Genomic DNA, 23,738 nt, shown 5'->3' with positions numbered 1-23,738 from the left:
TGTCTGGGTGCCTACTGCCTGGGTGCCAACTCTCTGTCCAGGATCTGTCAACACAGCAGGAGCAATACAGCAGGGCTACTGGTGGGCCTTACAAACCACTCTCCTCCCCCTGCCCACACGCCTTCAAGGTGACCCTAAGATCACACACGTCTCCAGGCCCTTACACCTTCCTCACCTGCTCCCATAATCTTGTGAGAGAAGGAAATCAAGGAGTATCGGCCCACTTTAGATATTAAAAACAGAATACACTTTCACTAAAAAGAAATAAAAAGCCTCCTGGCCACCCTTAAGTGCTGAGTATAGTTCTAGGCACTGTGGGGATTACAAAGAAAGAGCCTTGTGAACTGAGATGTGGAGATGGCGATTATTCAGATTTGGGCTTCATAAAATGCGGGAGCTTGTGGCAGATCCATGTTCATAATCAAGAATTTTAACCCTGATGCTCTCTGCTACATCCTCTGCTAATTACGCTGCATGCCTTATCTCATTTAACATCCATTTCATGAAGAAAGGTCAACTTTGAACTCCATTTTATAAAAAGAGTAATCAGAGAGGTTAAGGGACCTTCTCAGGCTCACACAGCTCAAGCCCAGGATTGCCAGACCTCTGCTCATCACCAGCCACCACAGCTCCATGTTTACTCCAGGAGCCACAGGGCCCTACACGCAAGCCCACTCATATTCACTCAGGCCTGCAGGAAATCATCACAAGTCAGAGAATTTGGAGGGAAGGGGGCACGAGCCGCCGACATTCACCTTACCCTTGCCCTCTCTTCCACAGACGTCCACGGCTACGACCACCGCCATGGTGGTGGGGGCGGCGGTGGCAGCGGCGGTGCCCTTGGCAGTGGGGCCGCTGGTGGAGGGGGCAAGGGCTCGTGGGGGGCGGCGCCTGCCTGGTGCCCCTGTGGCTCCTGGTGCAGCTGGTGGAAGTGGCTGCTGGGCCTGCTGCTCACCTGGCTCCTGCTCCTGGGGCTGCTCTTCGGCCTCATCGCTCTGGGTATGTGTGGCAGCTCCCCACTGCCTGTTCAGAAGGGCAGGAACCAGCAAGTATCCCAAGTGTCAGGTGCCAAGGGGCCCGAGATCATGGGTGCAGACCCCTTGTTCCTGCAGATGAGGAGGCTGGGGCTCCAGGAGGCCCCTGGTCGAGGTCCTGTGGCTGCTCCATGGCAGAGCTGGGTCTCTAAGGCAGCTCCTGGTTCTCAGGGGCCCAGGGGCCCAGGGCCCCATGCCAGTGGCATCCTGCTCCAAGCACCTGCTGCTGCTGCTAAGTCGCTTCAGTCGTGTCCGACTCTATGCGACTCCATAGATGGCAGCCCACCAGGCTCCCCCGTCCCTAGGATTCTCCAGGCAAGAACACTGGAGTGGGTTGCCATTTCCTTGCTCCAAGCACCTGGCTACGCTTAATAATCAGGCCAGACCTCCCATAGCCTTTCTACTTTCCACGTTGCGTTGACTCTCACACAAGCTCCCTTGGGAGACTTGAGGGCCAGCTCCGTCACCATGGCCAGGCTTCTTCAAGGCTCAGTTCCACTTTTAAGTAGCTCAACCTGCTGGTAGCCACGGCAGACTATCTCCCCCAAAATATTCCAGTAAAATGTCCCCGCAGCGTAAGGAAGCCACCACAGACTCCAGAGCCCCAATTTCAGCCTCCCCTGGAGCACTAGGAAGGCACTGGCTGGCAGGCTCCTGTGCTGATGCTGTCTCTGTGTGTCTGTTCCAGCCGAGGAGGTGAGGAAACTGAAGGCACGTGTGGAGGAGCTGGAGAAAATGAGGGGCCGCTTGTCTTACAACGAGAAGATGGAGAGGAGCAGCCAGGACTCTGTGCAGGGGGTTGCGCCCAGGCTGGGGGAAGGTCTAGGAAAATCTGGGCTTGATGGCTACAATCTGGAGGACATCTGGCAATTCGTGAGTGTCAGGCTGAAGACAGAACAGGAAAACGGTGAGTACATCACAGGGGAAAAGGCCAGCAGCTTCCAGTCCTGGCTCCTGTATGTGGAGTGGTGTCTGTTTAGGGCAATCCCCAGAGCCCCTCACTCAGCTCTCTTGACAGCTCTGGGAGGGAGGGAGGACCCATATTGGTATCCCATTTTATGGTTAGAAAAACTGAGAGCTAGGGAACATTGTCCAACCTGCATACTTTAGAATCAGGTAGCTAGCCCTAGCCTGTTTTGTCCCACAATACCACTGATCCCCTTCAGGTATGTGTGTGTTGTGCTTGTGTGTGTGTGACGCAGATGTGCAGCTAACTCCGGCTTTCCTGTCTTTTGTAGGAAATCTCCGAGGAAGCCCTGGGCCTAAAGGTATCGCAGTGGATAGAGCCCTCTTCCTGCACTTGGAGCCAAGTTTTCTGGGGGTGGGGAGTGGGGGTGGGGGTGGAAACCTTTTTTGTTTTTTTCAAATTGAAGGATGAGCAGTGGAAAGATCCTACAGAATCTGTTGGGAGGGCTGAGAACTGGCTCTACCGTCAGAATATCTTAGAACGGGAAGGGAGCTAAAGTGTCGTCTAAGAGAGGCGAGTGACGAGCCCAAGAGACACCAATGGCGATGGAGAGGAAGCCACACCACACGCCAGCTCACTATGACATGTCATTTACATGCTGTCCACTGACCTTTAGGAGGGGATGGCCCTTGGCTTCTCACCACATCTCACAGTTTTCATGTCTCTCTTATTTTAGGTGACATGGGAATTCAAGGCCCTAAAGGTAAATAGAACACGTACATTTTTACCTTAACTATTAGTGAGGGTTGACAGTTTAAAGCAATCAGCAAGTGCCAGAAAAGACACTTCCCACCCTCCCTGGCCATCCCCCACTTGTGATAGGACCGTGAATTGCAGAGCAGCATGCAGACCCTCAGGCTTTTGGGAAGGGGCAGGGGGCTTCCCAGCAGAACAGAGCGGCACCTCTGGGGCAGTACTGTTGCTAGCCCGATCTCAGGGGTTCCCACAGCAAGGACCCTGATGAGGCCTGTGGTCTGGATCAGCCCAGGTGGTTCCAAGGCCAGGGGTACACAGACCATTCTGAGAATCACTACTGGAGATGGCAGGGTCACCCCCTCTCTTCTCAGCTTCGCCACCCTTCTCAAGAGATCCCAGTGCAGGAATTGGGGTTCCTCTACTTGGTGGCCTCCCAACTTCAGGATTCCCTGCCCCCCACATGCACACTCTGGGTCATCACCTCTGTATTCCATTCCCCAAGGCTCCAGCTTGCAGGCTGTGAACCCATCCTGACTATTGTGGACTAAAAAATACAGTCACAACTTGAAAGTAGAGAGTTATTTTGTTTGGTGGGAATGTTTAGGACTCTGAGCCTGGAAAACAGCATGTCAGGATCTCTGAGAGAACTGCTCTGAGGGGGTAGTGGGGGTCAGGCTATATAGAAGTTTGCAACAGAGGGAGCAGGCAGTCTGAACATGATCAAAGATCAGGTATCCAGGTAAGGAAGTGAGCACTCTATGTATGGAAGGAGGCAAGCCTCTGGGCTCGCTGAATTCATTTCTTTCATGTGCACCCAGCTGTCTGGCCTCAATACTGTTTCCTTGTTCACCTTGCCTCTCGCATTCCCCCAGCTCCCCAGCAATCACCGTGGGGGCAGCAGCATCTGCTGGATCGCAGTTTGGGGAGTCCTCATTCACATTTGGAGGCCAGAAATCGCTGATGGCTGTGAAATTTCTTGTTCATTAATACAGGAGATATTTTCATTTCACACCATCATGCAGTCAAATCTGAATCACAGATAAACAATACTCATTCTTCACTATAAGTATGTTCCAAACACTACAAATTCGTTCCGTGTTTATCTGCAATTCAGACTTAACTGAGCGTCCCTTATTGTAGTTTGGCCATCCTACCTAAATTCCACTGGAGGTTCCCTCAGGTGATCAGCCTGGGTCCTCTGCTTGACTTTTCTTTCTCCATTCCCACAGGAGACCGCGGGTTCCCTGGAACTCCAGGTGTGTAGCCTCTGAGGGTGCTGCTAGGGTTGTGAACCGGTGGGTCCTGGCTCCTGGGGTCTGGGAGGAAAGCAAGGCTGAGCTATTCTTGTGTGTCCACAGGTATACCTGGGCCCTTGGGCCACCAAGGTCCAGAGGGACCAAAGGGACAGAAAGGCAACATGGGTAAGAATCACTTCTCTGTTCACTTATTCCCTCATTCATTCATTCAGTAAATGTTTTTGTTAGGTACCTGCTGTGTGCCAGGCCCTCTTTTAGGTGCTGGGGAGAGAGTGGTGAACAAAACAGAGAACCCCTGCCTACTTTTGGGTGCAGATAAACAGTAGACATAATAGATAAGCGAAGTATACAGAGGGAGGAAGTGACTGGTAAAATAGGAACATAGAGCCCAGGGTGCCTGGAAGGGCTGAGGGTAACTGAAAATAAAGCTGGCAGGGAAGGCCTTGCTGAGACGGTGCCATTTGAGCAGAGATGTGAAGTGGGAGAGGGAGCCAGGCCTAAGATGATCCAGCGGGACCTTCCAGGCAGAGGGAGCAGCTACAGGCCTGGGGCAAGGGTCTAGGAGCTTGGGGAGGAGGAGGAGGAGGAGGAGGGCATCTGGAGCCCTCAAAGGAGGCCAAGAGTCAAGAGGGAGGGGCCTTGGAGACCTTGCAAGGATATGGCTTTTATTCTCAGTGAGCTGAGAAGCTGTTTGCAGGTTGGGGCAGAAATGGGACATGATCCACTTGCACTTTCAAATTCTCTGGCTTCTGCACTGAGTCTGGGCTGCAGAGGGAGAAAAGTAGGGAGGTGGGTGTGGAGACTCCAGGCAGGTGTCCTGCCAGCAAGCTGCTGCCTAGCTGGTGACTAGCTGAGGTTGGCATTTCTGTCTTTAGGTGAGCCTGGCATGGAGGGACCCATGGGCCAGAGAGGGCGAGAAGGCCCCATGGGACCTCGTGGTGAACCAGGGCCCCCTGGGTTCGGAGAGAAAGGAGACCGAGGTAAGAGGTGATTCTTTCACTAGGAGGACCGGCTGCATCCGCACTCCTCCTCACGCAGTTCTCCCTCCCCCTCTCTTTCATTTGCATTAGCTGAGCACCTGCTTTGAGCCGGGGTCTGTGCTGGATCCTGTGGTCTAAAAATGGGGCATGGGCTGGGATGTGGGTTCAGGCCCAATGGATCTGAGACCACCAGCAGGGTGGGAAGTGTTTTCCACCCTGCAAATGATACCACATGGGCTGAGTGGGCAACCGAAGTGGGGGTACTCTCTCAGAGTGCTTATTTCTCCCCAGGGGATGCTGGTAAACCAGGTATTCCGGGCCCACCTGGTGTCCCAGGCTCTGTCGGTCCCAAAGGTAAGTCAAGTGCCCACACAGTGCCCAGGTCTGCCCTGTCCAGGAGGCATCTCAGAGGTCCAGACCCTGGGATCCCAGACAGCCCTTATCCACAGCTCCAGGGTTGACAGGCCCAGAGAGGGTCCCCCTCCCCAGAAAAGAGTCCCTGGGTGTCAGGATTGGAGCTGTATTTTTGGCTCTGTGGTGAATTTGGGGGTTATGCCTCCATCTCTGATAAATGACCCTGTTATGTGGCCCCTAAGTGGGCAGATGGATCTGGAAATCAGAAGTCAGACAATTTCCTTGCCAGACAGGGCCCAGAGGCAAACATTTGAGAGCTATCTGTCTGGACACACCAAGGGATAGGGCCTTCTCACAGTGCGATGTCCAACTGGTCCCCTCTCCTCTCTACCCCTGCCTCAGCCCAAGTGTTCGACTGGGAAGGAGTAAGGGGTCTCTTGATCCTGGCAGCCGCAGCTTCCTCCCTAAGGAGGACTTCCACACTGGGGTCATTCCTGGACCCGCTGACTCTGGGGTCCTGGTGCACACACGCAGCCCTCACCTGGGGTGTACGCCCCACCCTCTCCACATGCCACTCTGCATGGGGTCAGTGTCCCGGCCTGTACCCAACCCATCTGATCATTACTGTTGTGTTGTCCTCCTCAGGTTCCAGTGGTTCTCCTGGCCCACAGGGTCCCCCAGGTCAGTGGCCTTCTTCTCAAAAATAAATGCTATTTCTGAGGCAAGGAGAGGGAAGTTAAAATGGAGAAACAAACATTTTTAAAGCCAAAGAAGCAATTCTAAAGAGAGCCTCCTGGAGACACAAAGCTCACTTCTGCCTGTGTGTCCCCTGTGGCTAAGGTCAGGTACATTGGGTCCCATGAGACTCTGTTCTTACCCGACTTGGGGGACCAGACCCTCCAGCACTTCCAGCAGGCGGCTCCCATTCTGCCTTGCTCTGAGCAAGGTGCCTGCCTCCCCTCATCCCTGTGGGCCAGAGCTCGTGCCCGGTGTCTTGAGCTGCAGCCCACACTGTCCTGTGGTCCAGTGTCCCTGCCAGGGTCCCCACAGGTTCTCATGCCTGCACCTGGGAATCGCAGGGGCCAGGAACCTAGTCCAGGATGAAGGAGCGGGGCCGTGGGAGGAGACCGTGAACAGCAGCGCTTGACTGTTACGCCAGGGAGTGTGTTTGTCTGTGCATGTCTGTGCCCAGGAGGTATGTGTGTGTGGTTGTAGGCATGTACGCGTGTGCACATCCATCCCTTCCAAAGCTGGGGATACTCATCCACCCATGTGGTTTCCTCTGTGTGCAGGCTCTATAGGTCCCCAAGGACTCCGAGGTGAAGTGGGACTCCCTGGTATCAAAGGTGAGCTGGGGGCAGGGACTGGAGGGAGGGGACAGTACCTTAGACATGCAGCTCACTCAAGAAGGAGGTCTGGGGCACAGGGAGGGTCTGGTGGACACACCAACCGCCTGCGCAGGCCGACAGGTGTGTGAAGGGAAGGGGCAGTCAGGACGGTGGGGGAGCCTGACTTCAGACACAGATTCTGCCCGTTCTTGTTCGTCCCACGAAGGCTCTTCACGCTGAGGTGACCGTTTCCTTTTCAGGTGACAAAGGACCCATGGGACCACCGGGACCCAAAGGTGGGCTGCTCCTGCTGCTGCTCGGACACCACCACAGCCTGGGGACCCAGATGTGAACCCTGCCCCCGGGCTTTGACGGCCAGACCCTAGGCTGGGAGGGACCCAAGACTCCAGTCCAGCCTCTCAGATAGTGCTGCTGAGGCTCAGAGAGGGGAGGCAGCACCAGCGTCACAGTGCTGCAGTCGGGTGGCCCCCGGAGGGGCGAGGACAAGGCCCTGAGGCCTCTCCCCACTAGATTGGACTCCCTGTTACCCCCAGCACCCACTGGTGAGACAGAAAGGCCTGGGTCAGTTTGCAGCTGGGCCCTGACCCAGAAGAAATCTATCTAGCTTGCTTTCTGGGTCTTTGTTAATGCTGAGTTCTCACCAACTTTCAGCTGACAGCAGCTTCCAGATACTATGGGACCTGTTCTGTAGCCAGGGTCCCTCTTGCTGAGTGAGATTCTTTTCCTTGCTCCTGACTGATGCTTGCTTCCTCTACCCATGCCCCCCCCCCATGTTTATTTCAGGTGACCAGGGTGAGAAAGGACCCCGAGGCCTCACAGGTCAGTCCCACACAGGAATCTATGGTTACTTTAAAGACTTTTTATAAATCCATTGGATACTGTAAGTGGGGAATGGGGATGAAATACAGAAGCATCAGATAGAATCTCTGTCTAAAAACCTTCAGAGGACTTGCAATCTAGAGTGGAGTATAAGCCAGCATCAGCAATATATGTTTGGGACAGAAAAGATAGTTTATGATTATCTCTGATTCTTTTGAAGAATTTACTTGGAAAACTAAGTTTTTCCCAAAGTGGCAGACCCTTTACACTACTCATATTCCTTTCCTCACTTACCTCGTGCCAACTTGCATGAGTGAAAGGAAATAGTACTAGTGCTTTGGCCACAAGAGGTAGCTTTTTGTTGCCAAGGAAATGAGACTCATACACAGGCCCCTCCAGACCAGGCGTGGCCTCTGGGCCAGTCCAGGCCTGCTGCCGGGGGTGGGAGGCCTGACTTTAGAATGAAAGCAAACACCGTCCCCAGCCTCCGGTTGGCATGCCAGGTTCCTCTGGTGGGAGAGGTGGCAGGCTTCAGGGTGCCTGGCAGGGTGGCATGCTCTACCATGGTCAAGCTCCTCCATCACCTAGTCCACTTCCTTTGCAGGCGAGCCTGGCTTGAAAGGTTTACCTGGTGCCGTGGGTGAGCCCGGGGCTAAAGGAGCGATGGGTGAGTGTCTCAAAGCAGCACGCACCATGGGTCTGCACCGCTGCCATCATCATCGTGGCCCTAGAGCTGAGATCCATCTAGAGCTGTGTCTCCCATTCTCTAATCTGTCCATGCCTGGCAGAGACTCCATTTACAGTCTCTTCCTGGATCTGGGCATACTCTTGGGGCTCAGAGCTGCCACTGTCTCTGACAGCTTCTTACTGCTCTGAGGGTGGGGGGCCTTGGCAAGACATGGTCCATCCCCCTTCCCTGCCACCCTCCTCTGCACCCCCTCCACCCCCCAGTTCCTGCCTCCAAGGTACTCAGGTCCCTGGGGAGGACAGGCAAGAGCTGAGGTTCTTCAGAACCTGCAAAATTCTAGGCACAGCCCTGATACTCCAGGGCTGGTCTCACAGCCAGATCGCAGGGTTCAGCCCTTTGGCTGACCCTTCCTGAGGGGCCTGTCAGCCAGGACAAGAAAGCTGGCCAAAGACCCCCCCCCACCATGTGGCCAGGCATTTGGCAACACGTCCTAGAAGGGTTTAAGTCCCACTGATGGGGATGTGGTGCCTTGATGATCTCATTCATTTAACAAACTATTAGGAAGTGCTGACGGAGTTCACAATTCTGTGGTGGGCAATAAGGTGCTTTACGTCCCTCGAGGGGAGATAAAGCTTATGCAGGGTGACAAGGGTCATGAGAGGTACAGGGTGCTCTGAGGAAACAGCAGAGAGAGAGTCTTCTTCCAACCAGAAGGAGGGAGGAAGGGGCTCTTCAGATGGTTTGAAAAAGTAAAGATTTTAACCCCAGAGGCAGCCATATGAGTGAGGAAAGACGGAGAGGTGGTAAAAAGCAAGGGCTGGTCCCAGATGGACATGACTTTGGACAGAGGTTAGAATGATGCCTACAGCAGAGAAGACAAGATCTTAGAGGACACTGACCTCCAGGCCAACACGCATTGAGCATCTTGTGGGGGACACGCAGTGGGGACCGTGGAAGAGCTCTCGGCAGGAAAAGAGGCATTAGGAGGAGAGGGCGGGGGAAAAGGAGGAGAGGGCGGGGCAAAGCGTGCCCAGCAGTGCGACAAGGACGGGGCTTCTTCCGAGTCTCATGGCTGCAGGAGGGGCTGCGTGGGCTCCCACCCCACCACCTAGGAGACAGCTTGCGAGGCTGTAGGGTGGTTGAAGGAGGAGTCCCAGGGAAGCTCCCAGAGTCACTGAAGAGTTTTGATCTGCTTTCCCAGGACCCGCTGGCCCCGACGGACATCAAGGCCCAAGAGGTTGGTCACGGAGCTGCTCTCCTCACTCCCCCACCTCCCCTGCCTACCCCTCCGAGCCCCGTCCACATCCCAGCAGGCAGCCCCCAGCCCCCCAATCACAATGCCAGGGGGTGTATATCACAGGGAGGTGTGCACGGCCCGAGTCTCACCCCCTTCCTCCCTTCCATCTGCTGGCAAGTTATTCAGTAGAACCCAAGAGCCCCTAGCTCCCATGTGCAGGCCAGCCAGCTTGCCTAGAGGGAAAACTCTCCATGCGGCATTGCTCTCTCTAGGGGAACAAGGTCTTCCAGGAATGCCGGGAACCCGGGGCTTACCAGGACCTTCTGGGGACCCAGGGAAGCCAGGTAAAGAGCGGGAAGAGGGAGCTGGCAGTGCTGTGTGTGTGTGTGTATACCTTTCTGAATGCATTTTCCTCGAGAAGCTCATCAGGAAAATGCTGGCTTGAGCCGGGCATAATGACTGTGGGTCCTGACAGCCCAGTCACGCAACTCAGGAAAAAAGATCAACACCAAAAGAAAGGAGTTCTAGAAAGCGTCAAGGAGTCTCTTAAAAATGGCAGTTTACCACCACTCAGTTCCTGGTTCCTCTGAGCTCTCCAGACCTCCTCAGGCCATAGCTGGAACAGTCACCAGCCGCTGCCAGTCTGGGAAAAGAAGCGGCTGTTAGGGTCACCGCCAAAGGCCCAACAGGAGCAAGATCCCCAGAGCTGCAGGGGGACTAAGTCAGAACAAGAAAGTCATGAGGGCGGATGGCAGTCCTCCGGGGCCTGTGAGGAGCAGGGGGCCCCTGGCTCCTCTGGCGGGTGCACAGATGGGGAGCGCCAAGGAGATAGCCTAGGGGACAGCATGAGAGTCGATGAGTGTGTGAACTTTCTGGGTCTGAGACCCCAAAAAGGCTAAGGACCATCCCCCAGTGGAGCAGTGGGTCAGAGAACTGCACGTCACCCAGAGGGTGACGAGGACCTTGGAGTCCGGCTGCCCCACACACAGGGTTTGCCTCCCTGCACCGCTCCTCAGCCCTTCACCTCTCCTCTCCTGTCTTTTTTTTGCATAGGTCTCACTGGACCCCAAGGACCTCAGGGTGAGTTATTGGGTCACTCCCACCCCTGGCATTCGGCAGAAGCTTCTCCAGTCACCAGAGTGTTTCCATTCCTCCCCTCACCCTCCAGCAAGAATGGGTTCAGGTCATTTTATTGAGTCTGAAGAAACACCTTAGGCAGGTAAAAGACTCACAGAACAATCTAGAAAGGCACTCTGGAAGAGATGAGGTTAGATCACAAGCAAATTCTGTCTGCCTGAGCCTGGCCCCCTATGGTGCAGGGACCCACCCCCACCCCACCCCCGCCCGCAACACACACACTCCCCCCCACCCTGTGAGGAGGCTCCAGGCTCAGAAGTTCTGTTAGTCCCACAGAGACCACATCCTCCATGGCTTAGCAGGGAGTGGGTGTCGTGTCACGCAGAAGGGCCCAGCCTCTCAGGGACAGCCCCAGTGTCCTTTCTGTCCAATAGCTGGAGAGTGTGCACCCACCTGGATCTGAGAAACTGTCGCCATACCAGCCCCAACCCCTAAAGGAAATTAGGCAGAGATGTAAAATAAAAGCAAACAACATCTCCCCCAACAGTTCAGCGCACAGGGACTTGTTTCTAATGCTTCCTGGTGGAATGAAAGCAAGAGGCAATTTTATCAGATATAGGAATATATCTGATATATCAGATATATAGCCCAGCCCCTACTCCCCGAGGCTGCAGGGGCTGGGATCCCCCACAGCAGGGTCCATGCACCTATGCCTCCCTCCAGCCCAGCTGTTGCCCCATTTCCTAGAGATGGAGAAGGGCTCAGAGCAAGAAGCTGCCCGTGGGGCCGCTGGGCCCAGGTGGAAGTCAGAGTCAGCTGGGCCTGCAGGCCTGCTGGGCCTGATTGCAGCCTTGCTGGGTGACCGAGTGCTAGGTGCCACCACAGGGAGACTGCTGGCCCTTCATCATCATGACTCGCTTGTTTTCCATCACATCAGGGATTCCTGGTACCCCCGGCCGACCAGGAGTTAAAGGTAAGTGGTTTTGCAAACAAACTAGACAGTCACTAGTCGTTTTTGCAGGAGGCCCCTCTCTGGCAAGAGCCTGGATCAACAGTGGCATCTAGTGGCTTCAGAGGAAGGCTGGGAGGTTGAGGAGCCAAGGATTCTTCCTATCAACTAAGCCCTGAATCTTCAAGCCCCACTCTGTTCCCCACAGTCTAGAACCTCACTTTGGGGCCTGGGTTTCCCCAGCCTTTGATGAAAGAGGATCTGGAAGGATGCTGCCCCCACCCCTGAAGGCCTTTCCATCCCACCTCTAAAACACCCCAAGAGTGCTCCATCCCCTCACTTAGGCTGGTCCCCCCATAGTGTGACTCTTCCCTGGGATAGGTTTTATAATCCACATAGACCTCAGTGTAACTGGGACACTGCCACCCCCTTTCTGAGAGGGAGCTTTCATTCAGGAGGGTCTCAGATGCTACTGAGAGGGCAAAGTCAGAGTTCTGGGGGGAGCAGCCTCAGGACTGGACCCTTCCTCACTGGGCAAAGCTAGCATCCGCCCCCAGCCCCGAGCCAGTATAGGACAGGCGTTGCTCAGGGACGGTCCTCGCCTTCTGTCCCTGTGAGCCTACCATCCTGAACCCTGACATTCCATAGAGCTGCCCTCTGTCACCGTCACCTTGTGGAGACCTACTTTCCAGAAACTATTTCCAACAACTGGTTGGGGCCAAGGAGTTCTTTCGGGCACATCCCGGCCAGACACATCTCCGGGTCCACAGATCTGCTCAGCGAGAGGCTGGGATTCTCCAGGAGAGCCCCCCCCCTGCCCTTCTCCAGGGGCTGTGGCTTTCTGTCCAGTGTGCACAAGAGGTGGACATTGTCCCTGCTACTAGACTGTGTTCCAACAAAAATAACTCAAGTACTTTCTCTTAGATTTGACCCCCAGGGGCTGGCAGGACACAAGTAGAGACCACCCTTCTGCTCCCCCAAAGGGGGAAATCAGCATCATCACCCCTCAGTGAGTGGATGACTGAATACCCACAGGCCTTGGGAAATGACCGGAAAGTTCCAGTCAAGGACTTTTCCATCCTCTACTTCACTCTCTCGGTTCTCTAGAATCTGTGGGTCTCCAGTCCACAGAGATTCCTCATTGAGATGGCCTTGAGAAAGTGTGAATCTGCCATTCCCTTCTTGGAAGTCTTCCATGCACATTTGCCCTTTCAACCCTCTGAAACACAAGGCAGAGAAGACATCTGTTAACCTTTACATAACTCGGGATTCCTCAGACCACAGATGCCCCACCCCTTAACTCTGCACAGCCCCTATCCTGTCACAGGGAATTGGCACCTGAGGAGCATGGGACTTAGACTTGACCCTGCAGGCTTACTACCTCTGCTCTTTGACCTCTCAGTACTCTTTCCACCTAAAGAAATTCCCTTCGATGCCCATGGTGGGAGAAGATAGACTATGGGAGTGGGAAAGACTCCTGAGTTGGCATATTCTGGCCTCATCAAAAGGCACACTCTCCAACACCCACCAGTGAAGCCCTTTTGCAGAGACCCAGCTTCGTCCCAAAGCTATTGTGAGCCAAGAAGATTGACGCTCTGGCCTCCAGGGTCTCCTGGGCACAGACTGGTGCTTAATGCATCCTGCCTGTTCCCCTTCAGTTCATTGAAATGCCTTTAGCCTGAGGGTTAGAAGCCCAGGAGTGGGTCTCAGATGCAATCAGAAGCCTTGAAAATGATTTATTGAACCACTAACTGATCCTGGGACTGACCACTCTCCTCTTCCTCCCCTCCCAGGTGAACCAGGAGCTCCAGGCAAGATTGTGACTTCAGGTAGGCAGGCCCTGCAGAGGGTACTGGGCATTTGTCCTGGTTCTGTCTCCACACCCTCCACATCTGCAGGCTCGGTGCTTTGGGCAGAATGCAGTGCTGAGCTCTGCCAGTCAGAGGGAGGAGGGTGGGGGAATTTTAGAGGTGGTACTGGCCCAACCTGGCCCACAGCCCGGCCTGGTCCCTGTGCCTCTGAATGAGGAGAGTGGGGCTCAGCGTTGAACGTGCCTTCTGTTTACAGAGGGATCGTCGACTATCACTGTCCCAGGTCCCCCGGGACCTCCTGGAGCCATGGGACCTCCAGGACCTCCGGGAGCCCCAGGTCAGTCTGTTTTCTTGCTTTGCCCCAGGTCAGCATCAATCTTGCTGACGTTTGACTACAGTAGCGTTCAGTCAAATCTGAAACCTGGGTTGGAACCCAGGGAAGAATAGGAAGAGGCTGAGATAGCCCCTCCCCAACAGCCTGGTGAGCTCTGATTACTCCCCACCAAGTATCCCAAGCCCTGTGTGTGCTTTGCTTCCATAGGGCCCCACAGCACCACTGCAGGCTCCAGCAGGTAAATGATGTGCTTAAAACCACGCAGCTAAGAAGTAGCTGAGTCAGGGTTCGGCCCAGGTTCCTCTGCCTCTGGACCTGTCAAGAGTCTGTTCTCAAATTGTTTCCTCTTGGAAAACAACTTGATAATATGCATCAAGGGCAACAAAAATGCTAGGAGTCTATTTGAAGCAAACATCCCTTAAATTGTCCAACAATAATGAGATGGCTACAAAAATATGAAGACTTAAAAGAAAGATGTTTAAAGAGGAGAATACTCGATAACAGGCTTCCCCCAGTCAATAAAGGATCCGCCTGCAATGTGGGAGACCTGGATTCTATCCCTGGGTTGGGAAGATCCCTTGGAGAAGGAAATGGCAACCCACTCCAGTATTCTCGCCTGGAGAATCCCTATGGACAGAGGAGTCTTGTAGGCTATAGTTCATGGGGTCGCAAAGCGTCAGACATGACTGAGCGACTTAGCACAGCATACTCAATGTGTGCTTGGTGGTTGCAACTACATTTTTATAGGAAAAAATTGTTGGAAGGAAATAAAACAAAATGCCTGCAAGTTAAAGAATTATGGGTGATATTTTTTCTATTTATCTAAAATGCCTGTTGTTTTAAAATATCTTTTTCAATTATTTAAAATGTTTATGTGTAAATGAAATACATTATTTAACACGGCTAGTGCAAGTATGGACCAGCCTTCTCTCCTGATAAACTCCAGTGACAGAGGGGACACTGTGGATGTTTAGAAACCTCTAATCATCAGAGGACAGTGTCAGAGTCCTGCCCATCCCAGGGGCCCCAGTGCCTGACAGAGAATTTCTCACCAGAACAGACCACAGGGCTGGTCTCAAATTGCTTATTGCTTTCAAATAAGCAAGCTGACCACTTTGAGCCATGCCTTGTGAGGAAGCTACTTATATATCTAGGCCCCTGCCTTTTCTTCAGTTCTTCTAGAACTCTGACCCTCAAGGTGTGGTAAAACCTATTCTTCCCCAACCCCATTTCCAGGCCCTGTTGGTCCAGCTGGTCTCCCAGGACAGCAAGGTATGTATCGCTCTGGAAGAATGCATAACCATAGGCTGTGGGGAGAGCTTCCTTCCCAGGGTGGAAATGTGCCCATCTTTAAATGAAGTGAGAGAGGTGCACCCTGGGAAGGGAGGTGAGGGGGCCCCCCAGCCCATCACAAGGCCCTTGCAAGGCCTCAGCAGCCAGAGAAGACACCTCTTCCCACCCCCTTCCATGTTTCTGAGGAGGTAGGGGTCCCCTAGAAAGGGAGATTGAGGCTCCTGGATCAGGATCAAGCTTAGCAATTTTCACAGGCCTCAGGCTTCTTGTGACCAGATCCTGAGAATCAGGTCACTGTCCAGCAACTTAGCCAAATATCCAAACTGTATCCAAAATACCATCCAGCTCCAGATCCTCCATTTCTTCCTGGGGTGTTTCTGGTTCCCAGCCAATACTCTGGCCCCACCCACACTTGGCTCAGCCCCGCCCATCCTCAGCTCAGCCCCATGCTGACAGATTGTTGAGAGCGGTGACCCCCAACTCTGTGTCCTCCCCATAGGCCCGCGAGGGGAGCCAGGCCTAGCTGGCGAATCATTCATGGGCAGCAGCAGCTCCATCTCTGAGGTCCTGTCCACCCGTGAGTACCACCGTTTTCTCTGGGACAGGTGACGGGGTAGGGGGTGGGAGTGGGGGAGGCGGCCGTGCATAGGGGCCTGCGGCAGCTGCACCAGTGAGTCATAGTGAGCCCCAGTGTAAGGATGGCCGTTTCCGCCAAGACGCAGTGCTAGCTGAGAGGAGAACAGAGGGGCTTTATCAGCCATGGAGATGAGTCACAGGCGATGACGCGGCTGTCAGAGAGGTTCTTCCAATTCCAGGAGGACCAGGGCCACATGGGGTGTCTGCACCGAGCCCTGTGGGTGTGATGAGAGGAGTCCTGGACCTCCCCGCCCTAAACAGCCACAGGGGTCCCTGGGTTCTCAGCCCCAGACTCGGCCTGGCAGGGCTGACTCCTGGGTCCTCCTGTTCCCCATCCTTTAAAGAGCCCTGGCAGAGATGTTGTGGGCTGCCCTCCTGGACACCTTAACAACAAAGACAATGCCTGCCCTGGTCCGGCAGTCGCCATGTGCCTGCCACTGTGGCACACTGAGTCTGTGCAACGCCCTGGTGATACAGGTCTTGGGCCTCTGGTTTACAGCAGAGGGAACTGACGCTGAAAGAGCTCAAGATCTTGCCCAAGGTCACAAGCCAGCAGTGGTGAGGCAGGTCTTGAACTCAGGCTATCTGACACCGAAGCCGTGCTCCTACTCATCACTGCCACACTGGCAACAGCCACCAGGGAGCTCCACTCAGCCCCACCCTACTCAGAGCCAAAGGCGCCTCTAGCCAAGGGTGTCTTGGAGGTCCCAGGCCATGACCCATGACCTGGTGTGGGGGTGTAAGTAGAGTTGCTGATGATCCTGGTGAGGGGTAAGGCTGGCAGAGAGAGCAGTCTCATGACAGCTTTTACTCATTTCTGGTTTCTTCTTTCCACAGAAGGTATTGATTTACGAGGCCCCCCAGGCCCACCTGGACCACCTGGGCCACCAGGTGAGCACCTCAGGGATCTTTGGAAAGTGGGAAACCTTGGGGACGGGGCAGGGGCTTAGTGAGGAAGCAAGGCCCTGGGTTCCGCGTTGCCTCTTCCTTACCCTTTTCTACAAGACTGTCCATTCCAGGCTCCCCAGGACCCCAAGGCCCAGCAGCTGAGAGCTGGGTAGGTAGGAGACAATGGGACCAGAGCCTGGGCTGCTTCCTGGCTGGTTCTTAGAAAAGAGCTTCTCTGCTGCTCCTCCTGGGCAGAGGGTTCCTGGCCACCTCTTGGAATTAATAAGTCTTGGGCGGTTCTCTTATCTAGGGGAAGGCTTGCCAGGCCCACCGGGCCCACCAGGATCTCTCCTGACCAGCTCAGGTAATGCTGGGGAGTCAAAGCACTCCTGTTCCCCATCTCAGCCCCAGCCCCAACCCCAACACACGCTGTGGTCACGGGCATGTGGTCTTCTGACCTACTCTCCATGCTCCCTCCTTCTGACCTGCCACCATGGATGTGTTTGCATAAACGCCATGCTACCTGCTGCCTGGAAAGAGGGTGCTGATGTCAACCCAGCCACCCTGAGAGCCCCTGGTGGCCTAGCCTGGGGGAGGCAGCTGATTCTGCCCTTGGGGAGCTTCTGGGCTGACTGGAGAGACCTAGCTCCTGTCCTCAGGGAGTCCAGTTCTGATAAAGTGGGCAGGACACATGCTCCTGAAATGAGATAAACGCTGACAGTAAAACACAGAAACATATGGAAATAAGTTTAGAGCAAACTTTAGCCCAGAACTTGTCCCTAGCAGACAATCCATCCATCCACGCAGCAGCCTGTTCATTCCTTCTTTACACATATTTTTCTATCCAACTTCCGACCAACCATCCATCCATCCACTCATTTGACCAATATTGATCGTCTACAGAACAACTGGTGCTGTTCTAGATGCTGCTCCCTCACAAACATCATTGCGTCCACACTCAAAACTGTTTCTTCCCTCAACAGAGACCTTCTTCTCTGGCCCTCCAGGCCCACCTGGCCCCCCAGGCCCCAAGGGAGACCAAGGTGAGAGCAGTGTCAGGGGGCTCGGGAGTCAGTGTGCCCCTCTTTGGCCTGCTGGTGGCCAGAGGAATTTGGACAAGACTGGGCGAGCTGGGGCAGGTCTTCATTCTCCTGCCACATCCCATTAGGAGCTCAGCAGCTTGGAGCAGGGGCCGGGGGTTGGTCAGAAGCTCTGCAAAGCATATCCGCCTCTGCCTTGTCCTGTTGGAGGAGAGGTGTGGGGAGCCCCAAGCCCTGAGTCTGCTCTGGGCCCAGATCCCTGTCCCGCCCCCCTCCTCGGGCCCCTTGAAGTCACAGCATCTGGTTGGGACATGTCTCACAACTGTCTGCTTTCTCCCCTAGGCCCCCCAGGCCCCCGAGGACACCAAGGTACAGGGGAACTGGCCTCAAACAATCCTAGGGGACGGGGGCTGACCTTCCGAGATCCCTGAGCTTCTGGGGTTTTGTCCAAATGAGTGATTAGAGGGTGTCTGTGGTTGAGAATTCTGCGCCTCCATGTGCGTGTGTGCACGTGTCTGTGCGGCAGCTCTAGGTACTGCCCAAAGGCTGGTGCTGCCCCAGCCGTGTCATGAGTCTTAGGGAGCCTCGGGAGGGAGGTGGTGTCTTCGGCTGGGGTGTGTGGAGAGGGGGGCAGGCACAGCTGACTGTCCCCTCTCTGCTGTGTCCCTTAGGCGAGCGAGGCCCCCCAGGGCTGTCAGGCTCAGGTAAGTGCTAAACACCGCTGTCCCCCCCACTGGAGCCTCTCCCACCCGCTGACTGCACTGTGTTGTTGGCCTACAGGCGCCAGTTCTCTTGGACTCAACCTGCAGGGACCACCAGGCCCACCCGGCCCTCAGGGACCTAAGGGTGACAAAGGTCAGTGCAGGCAGTGGAGAGTGGGAACAAGGCTGGCTCCCAGAGCCTGAAGAGAGGGCAAGGAGTACTTGCTGGTGCTCCAGCCGTGGGAGGAAGAAGAGGCTGAAGAAAGGAGAGCCTGGAGGGAGAAAGGGACAGGGTTGGAGGGATACAGTCTCTGCCCAAGGAAGCTGTGGTATCATTCCAGAAATGAGACTGAGAAACATGGGACAGTTGTTGAGTTACAAGCTGATATAGTGTGGTTGAGCTTAACCAGGGAAGGCTTCCTGGAGGAGGTGATGCTAACAGCTTCTTGTTTCGGATTCCAGGTGATCCCGGAGTCCCAGGGGCTCCTGGCATTTCTGGTGGGCCCTCTCGAGGTAAGAACCCAAGGTGCCCCAAATTATTCTCCCCGTCTTCAAGTGAGGTTGACTGTGCCAATAAGGATATTGATTAACTAATTCATTCACTAATCCATGATTCAGTGTTAATGAGGTACTTTCTCTACATGCTAGATTCTGAATTGCCCCTGAGGAGGTTACAAGTTAGCAGGGGTGGGAGACAAGGATGCCTGCATGATAAAGATGAGTAACAATGCCGATGACAGTGATGGCGAGAACAGGGATCGGGAGCTAGGGGTTCAGGGGCGAGGAGGGGTGTGTGGGCAGTGCACAGGTTGTTGAAGGAAAGGGAGGACTCAGCCTGGGAGAGCTCCTAGGAGCTCTCTGCCACTGTCCTAGTTCTCCTGAGAAAGACTCTCCTCAGACTGTGAAAGCATTGCCTGGGCTCCTTGGTTTGACCCCAGAGAGGACAGACCAACTCAGTGGCCTTCTCTCCTGCAGGGGGATCGTCGTCAAGCACCATGTTCATGCAGGGTCCGCCAGGCCCACCAGGGCCCCCCGGGCCTCCAGGCTCCCTCAGCAGCTCTGGCCTGGAGATTCAGCAATACATCTCTGACTACATGCAGAGTGAGTGTCCCACGTCTGAGTGGGGCTGCATGTGTGTGTATGTGTGTGCGTGTGTGCACAGGTGTGTGCTAGGAGTGCAGGTCCATGAGCTCCCTACCTCCCCCCTTCTCACACCTGCCCACACACATAGACTCATACATGGACATAGAGCCCCAGTAGAGACTCATATACCCACACACTTTTCCATGTGTGGCACACACACACACATTCACCCCTGTGTGCGTGCCCCAAACCGCATCCCTGCACGCTCCATAGAGGCGAGGGCGTGACTTCCACAGATTTCCGCACCAGAGCTTGGTCAGATGTTACCGCCTGGGGTCTTGCTGGCCCACAGCCCTCAAGATCCACCTGGCCAAGCACAGACTCTGCCTCAGTTTCTCCATCTGTAACAAGGGGAGTCCAGGCTTCCTGCTGGACCTGCCTTGGCCCACGCGTGGGTTAAGTGCTCAGGTCACCTCTGTGGGGGAGACATGCCCTCCTGGGGACAGGCTTGACTTGATTTCTTTGTTGGCAGGTGACAGTATCAGGTCTTATCTGTCTGGAGTTCAGGGTCCCCCAGGCCCACCTGGTCCCCCTGGGCCTGTCACCACCATCACCGGTGAGACTTTCGACTACTCACAGCTGGCCAGCCTCGTCGTGAGCTACTTACAGAGTAAGCCTCTTGCCACCCCTGTGATGACAAGTCTCCTCCCGGGTCCACGGTCATTCCTGGAGCCTCGTCTCTTAATTTACTGTTTGCTTTGCCCTTTTTGTGAATGTGATGTTCAGTGTTGAATTCATAGTAATCAGGCTGCTGGATCTAGCATCCAAAAAGGTTTGTTCAGATTAAGAAAAACAGAAATTATAAATATCCTGCCAATGCCCCATTCATTCATTTCCCCCCAAGGGAAGCAGCTGGGTGACCAGGCCTTTGATTCTGGAGTTATGAGGGCACTGCTTCAGTATCAGTGAAGCAGGTGACCCGGTTTCCTTCCCCACAGCTTCCGGGTACAGCATCGGCACATCCTCCACCTCCATCTCTTCTGAAGACATCCTGGCTGCGCTCCGGCGTGAGTTGCCTGGGTGGGCAGCGGGGGTCGGGGGGCTGGAGGGCGCCCTTCTCTCCTGGCTGACTTACCAGGCACACTTGGTGGTCCCTCGGGACAAGGAGCCACTCTCACTTTGCTCCCAGCAGTCAGCTGGACAGAGGGTGTCAGTCTCCCCGAGGGATGAGTGTAGCAGGTACCCCTTCAGCTACTGGCAGCTTGCCAATGTCCCAGCTCACACATCACTCGGGCCGGTCTGCAAGGAGGCCAAGCTGGCTGGTGGTCCATGGCGCCTCCTCTCCTTTCAGGCGATGATGTGCGTCAGTATCTACGGCAGTACCTGATGCCACAAGGAGCCAGTGGAGATTGGTTCCTCCAGTCTCTGGATTATGCAGAGCTGAGCAACCGCATCCTCAGCTACATGTCCAGTGAGTGTCTGCCTCCCTGGCAAGGGGGGCAGGAGGGCCTGGGTGGGCATGCGGGGGCTAGACATCCCTGACCCTCTCCCACTAGGCTGCACCCAACCCAGAGGAGGGGTGGTATTCAGAGCGGTTCAAACCTGTGCCCCAGAGCTGGTCACAGAGCCTGGTGAGGGAAGCCAGAGCGAGTGCCCCGGGCACTGTTCTGCAAGGACTGTGCACACAACTCACATGCACACTTCTCTAGACACACGCCCACCTTTACGTGCACACACACGTGCACATGCCCAGCAGGATAGAGCTGACCTGCACTCTTCCCCAGCCTCAGAGTCCCTCCTCTGCAGTGTCCTTACCCAGTATCTCACACCTGCGTCTCTGCCAGTCTCTCCCTACGGCCCCGCTCACCCGTTTCCTGGCCCCTACTTCCATTCAAGTTGCTTCCATCCGGCTTCCTCTCTGACATGGTGTTTCCACCCTCCATTCCCTGCCTGACCTGCATCCATCACAACTTGGGGTTTTGTTCCTCAGGCACTGGAGTCAGCATCGGGCTTCCTGGCCCCCCGGGGCCCCCAGGCTTGCCGGGCACATCCTATGAGGAGCTCCTTTCCTTGCTCCAAGGTAAGGCTGATCAGGGCCATCTGATCAAGTGCTTCAGGGTGGAGGGCAGAGCCCCTTGGCCCAGGCATAACTGATCCTTACTCTTCCTCGGTGTCTCAGGGTCTGAATTCAGAGGTATCGTTGGGCCCCCAGGTCCCCCTGGGCCCCCAGGGCTCCCAGGCAGTTCATGGTCCAGCATCAGCATGGAGGACCTCTCATCCTACCTGCAGAGTAAGGAGTGAGGCAGGCGAGCTGCTCTCAGCCCCGCAGGGGGATATGTGGCGGGGTGGGGTTGGGGGAATACTGTACTCCGAAGTCACGAGAGCACTGGGTCCAACAGGTGCCCAGGTGCCCAGCCGGGAGCTCCGAGGCCCAGAAGAGCTGGGGGAGGGGATGTGATGTGGGTTGAACGAGGCTTGGGGCTGGGGGTGGAGGGCAGTGGGGAACACTCACTCTGGAGGAAGCCAGGACCTGGGTGTGCGGGTCTCCCTCTGCCTCCTTCTGGGGGGGCCCAGGCTGGGAATTCAGTGGTCCTGGCGATGGATCCCTGATCCTTCTCTGTCTCTTGCTTCCTGCTCAGCTGCCGGCTTGTCATCCATCCCAGGCCCTCCTGGTCCCCCAGGCCCCCCAGGCCCTAGAGGGCCCCCGGGCATCTCAGGAGCTCTGGCGACATACGCAGCTGAAAATAGTGACAGCTTCCGGAGTGAGCTGATCAGCTATCTCACAAGTAGGTGCCCCTGACGTCCCCGTCCCTCCTCTGTCCCCTCTCCCACTCTGGGCTTCTCTCTGTGAGAGAGTGGCCGGGGTTTGAAGGGCCTGGAGGCTGAACACCTTAGCCACCCCAGCAGGGGAAGTCCGGCTTCTTCCCAGCACACACTCCACTCGGCGTGAGTTCACATCCTGCTAAAGGGTGTCAAGAACTGCCCCCAGCTCCCACTTCTTCCTCCCCCTCAGACCCAGCTCTCAGTAATGCCACTTCCTCCCCACAGGTCCTGATGTGCGCAGCTTCATCGTTGGCCCCCCGGGTCCCCCCGGGCCCCAGGGCCCTCCCGGGGACAGCTCCTACAGCCGGAGCGGCAGCTCCTCCTCTTTCAGTCGGGACACCTCCTATAGCTCCTCCATGGGCATAGGAGGAGCCAGTGGAGGCTCCCTGGGCGAAGGGGGAGCCTTTGGCATGGACATGGGCCGAGGCTACGGGGCCGTGCCCGAGGGTGGCATGTATGGCGGTGATGGCAGATTCGGGGCTGGCTTTGCCGGAGGCCTGGATTACAACGAGCTGGCTGTTCGGGTGTCAGAGAGCTTGCAGCGTAAGTGGGGACACAAAGCCTCAGCGCTGTGGGGTTGGGAGCATGAGAGCATCTCCACACTGAGGAGGACAGCAGTCCTGGCATCAGATGGGCGGGGACTGAAGACGAGCTTGGTTCAAGTGGCCCAGTCAGCACTGCAACCTGTGCTGCAGGGAGCAGAGAAGCTGGGGGTCGTTTGTTTCCCCTTCTTACTTGTGCTTCTCAGAAGTGCCTGACTATGGAGGGGGCTGAGGGAAGGCTGCTGGCTAAGCCCTCTCCCCTGTGGCTTACCAATACAACTATGTAGTGGTGAAAGGCCTGCAACATGAGCCCTTGGAGGTGGAGACCTGTCCGTCAACACGGGAGACAAAAGCAGTTGCAGGGCTCTTTCCTCGCTGCTGCATAAGAGTCAAAACTGCATTGGGAGTTAGTCAGAGGGTCTTGTGCTCCCACCTTGAAGAGGGGGCCGGTGACCCCTACTCCCTGCGCCCACCACACTCTGTGTTTCACAGGTCAGGGTCTGCTCCAAGGGATGGCCTACACGGTGCAGGGACCCCCAGGCCGGCCTGGGCCCCAGGGACCCCCTGGCATCAGCAAGATCTTCTCCGCCTACAGCAATGTGACCGAAGACCTCATGGACTTTTTCCGAAGTAAGGGTAGTCCCCATTTACCTTCCCCAGACTTACCTTGCTGCACAGTCTCATGAACCAGAGTCACTGAGAACACTTGAGATGCTAAAAGGCTGATAAATTCTAAACTTTGTTTTCCTCTTACAAGTCCAAACTCTACCACTATCAACAAATCACTTTACTTGCCAAGCACCAGGGTGATCTCTAGTCTAAGGCCCGTTTCTCCCCCTTGCAGCTTATGGAGCCATCCCAGGACCCCCTGGGCAGAAGGGAGAGATGGGCATCCCTGGACCCAAAGGTAAATGGTGGCTGAAACAGCCACCTGTGGAACGACTACCCATGGGAAGCAGCTCCTCGCCAGGGCCATGGGGGAGTGCGTGCAGCTCCTCCTGGGGGAGGAGCCCTGTACTACTGTGCCCCCACTTAGCCGTGCCCCCCTGTCCTCCTAGGTGAGAGGGGCCCTGCTGGGCCACCAGGTCGGTCTGGGCCACCCGGCCCTCGAGGGCACAAGGGAGAAAAAGGAGACAAAGGTAAGGCTCACAGCTACGGTTTGGGTTTCTGGAGGCCTGGGA

At 55.5% G+C, this 23,738-nt stretch overlaps 1 protein-coding gene across 1 annotated transcript in view; it reads left to right on the top strand.

Moving 5' to 3' along the window:
• Nucleotides 1-23,738, top strand: part of COL17A1 (collagen type XVII alpha 1 chain) — a 46,955-nt gene that overhangs the window by 21,927 nt on the left and 1,290 nt on the right. The window contains exons 17-55 of the mRNA XM_027960412.3: nt 781-999; nt 1,723-1,941; nt 2,273-2,302; nt 2,678-2,704; nt 3,927-3,953; nt 4,056-4,118; nt 4,829-4,933; nt 5,225-5,287; nt 5,933-5,968; nt 6,580-6,633; nt 6,876-6,911; nt 7,420-7,455; nt 8,060-8,122; nt 9,345-9,380; nt 9,653-9,724; nt 10,434-10,460; nt 11,395-11,430; nt 13,200-13,235; nt 13,474-13,554; nt 14,788-14,823; nt 15,344-15,421; nt 16,318-16,371; nt 16,679-16,732; nt 17,352-17,411; nt 17,751-17,777; nt 18,080-18,112; nt 18,189-18,263; nt 18,572-18,622; nt 19,085-19,210; nt 19,725-19,862; nt 20,191-20,259; nt 20,544-20,663; nt 21,183-21,272; nt 21,372-21,482; nt 21,832-21,978; nt 22,241-22,558; nt 23,050-23,187; nt 23,402-23,464; nt 23,616-23,696. Coding sequence (XP_027816213.1) covers nt 781-999; nt 1,723-1,941; nt 2,273-2,302; nt 2,678-2,704; nt 3,927-3,953; nt 4,056-4,118; nt 4,829-4,933; nt 5,225-5,287; nt 5,933-5,968; nt 6,580-6,633; nt 6,876-6,911; nt 7,420-7,455; nt 8,060-8,122; nt 9,345-9,380; nt 9,653-9,724; nt 10,434-10,460; nt 11,395-11,430; nt 13,200-13,235; nt 13,474-13,554; nt 14,788-14,823; nt 15,344-15,421; nt 16,318-16,371; nt 16,679-16,732; nt 17,352-17,411; nt 17,751-17,777; nt 18,080-18,112; nt 18,189-18,263; nt 18,572-18,622; nt 19,085-19,210; nt 19,725-19,862; nt 20,191-20,259; nt 20,544-20,663; nt 21,183-21,272; nt 21,372-21,482; nt 21,832-21,978; nt 22,241-22,558; nt 23,050-23,187; nt 23,402-23,464; nt 23,616-23,696 — 3,135 coding nt within the window. The remainder of the gene's footprint in view (nt 1-780; nt 1,000-1,722; nt 1,942-2,272; nt 2,303-2,677; nt 2,705-3,926; nt 3,954-4,055; nt 4,119-4,828; nt 4,934-5,224; nt 5,288-5,932; nt 5,969-6,579; nt 6,634-6,875; nt 6,912-7,419; nt 7,456-8,059; nt 8,123-9,344; nt 9,381-9,652; nt 9,725-10,433; nt 10,461-11,394; nt 11,431-13,199; nt 13,236-13,473; nt 13,555-14,787; nt 14,824-15,343; nt 15,422-16,317; nt 16,372-16,678; nt 16,733-17,351; nt 17,412-17,750; nt 17,778-18,079; nt 18,113-18,188; nt 18,264-18,571; nt 18,623-19,084; nt 19,211-19,724; nt 19,863-20,190; nt 20,260-20,543; nt 20,664-21,182; nt 21,273-21,371; nt 21,483-21,831; nt 21,979-22,240; nt 22,559-23,049; nt 23,188-23,401; nt 23,465-23,615; nt 23,697-23,738) is intronic.

Source organism: Ovis aries, chromosome 22 (genome assembly GCF_016772045.2).
Source record: "Ovis aries strain OAR_USU_Benz2616 breed Rambouillet chromosome 22, ARS-UI_Ramb_v3.0, whole genome shotgun sequence".
NCBI classification, from domain to species: Eukaryota; Metazoa; Chordata; class Mammalia; order Artiodactyla; family Bovidae; genus Ovis; species Ovis aries.
This window is presented reverse-complemented; position numbering and strand designations above follow the sequence as displayed.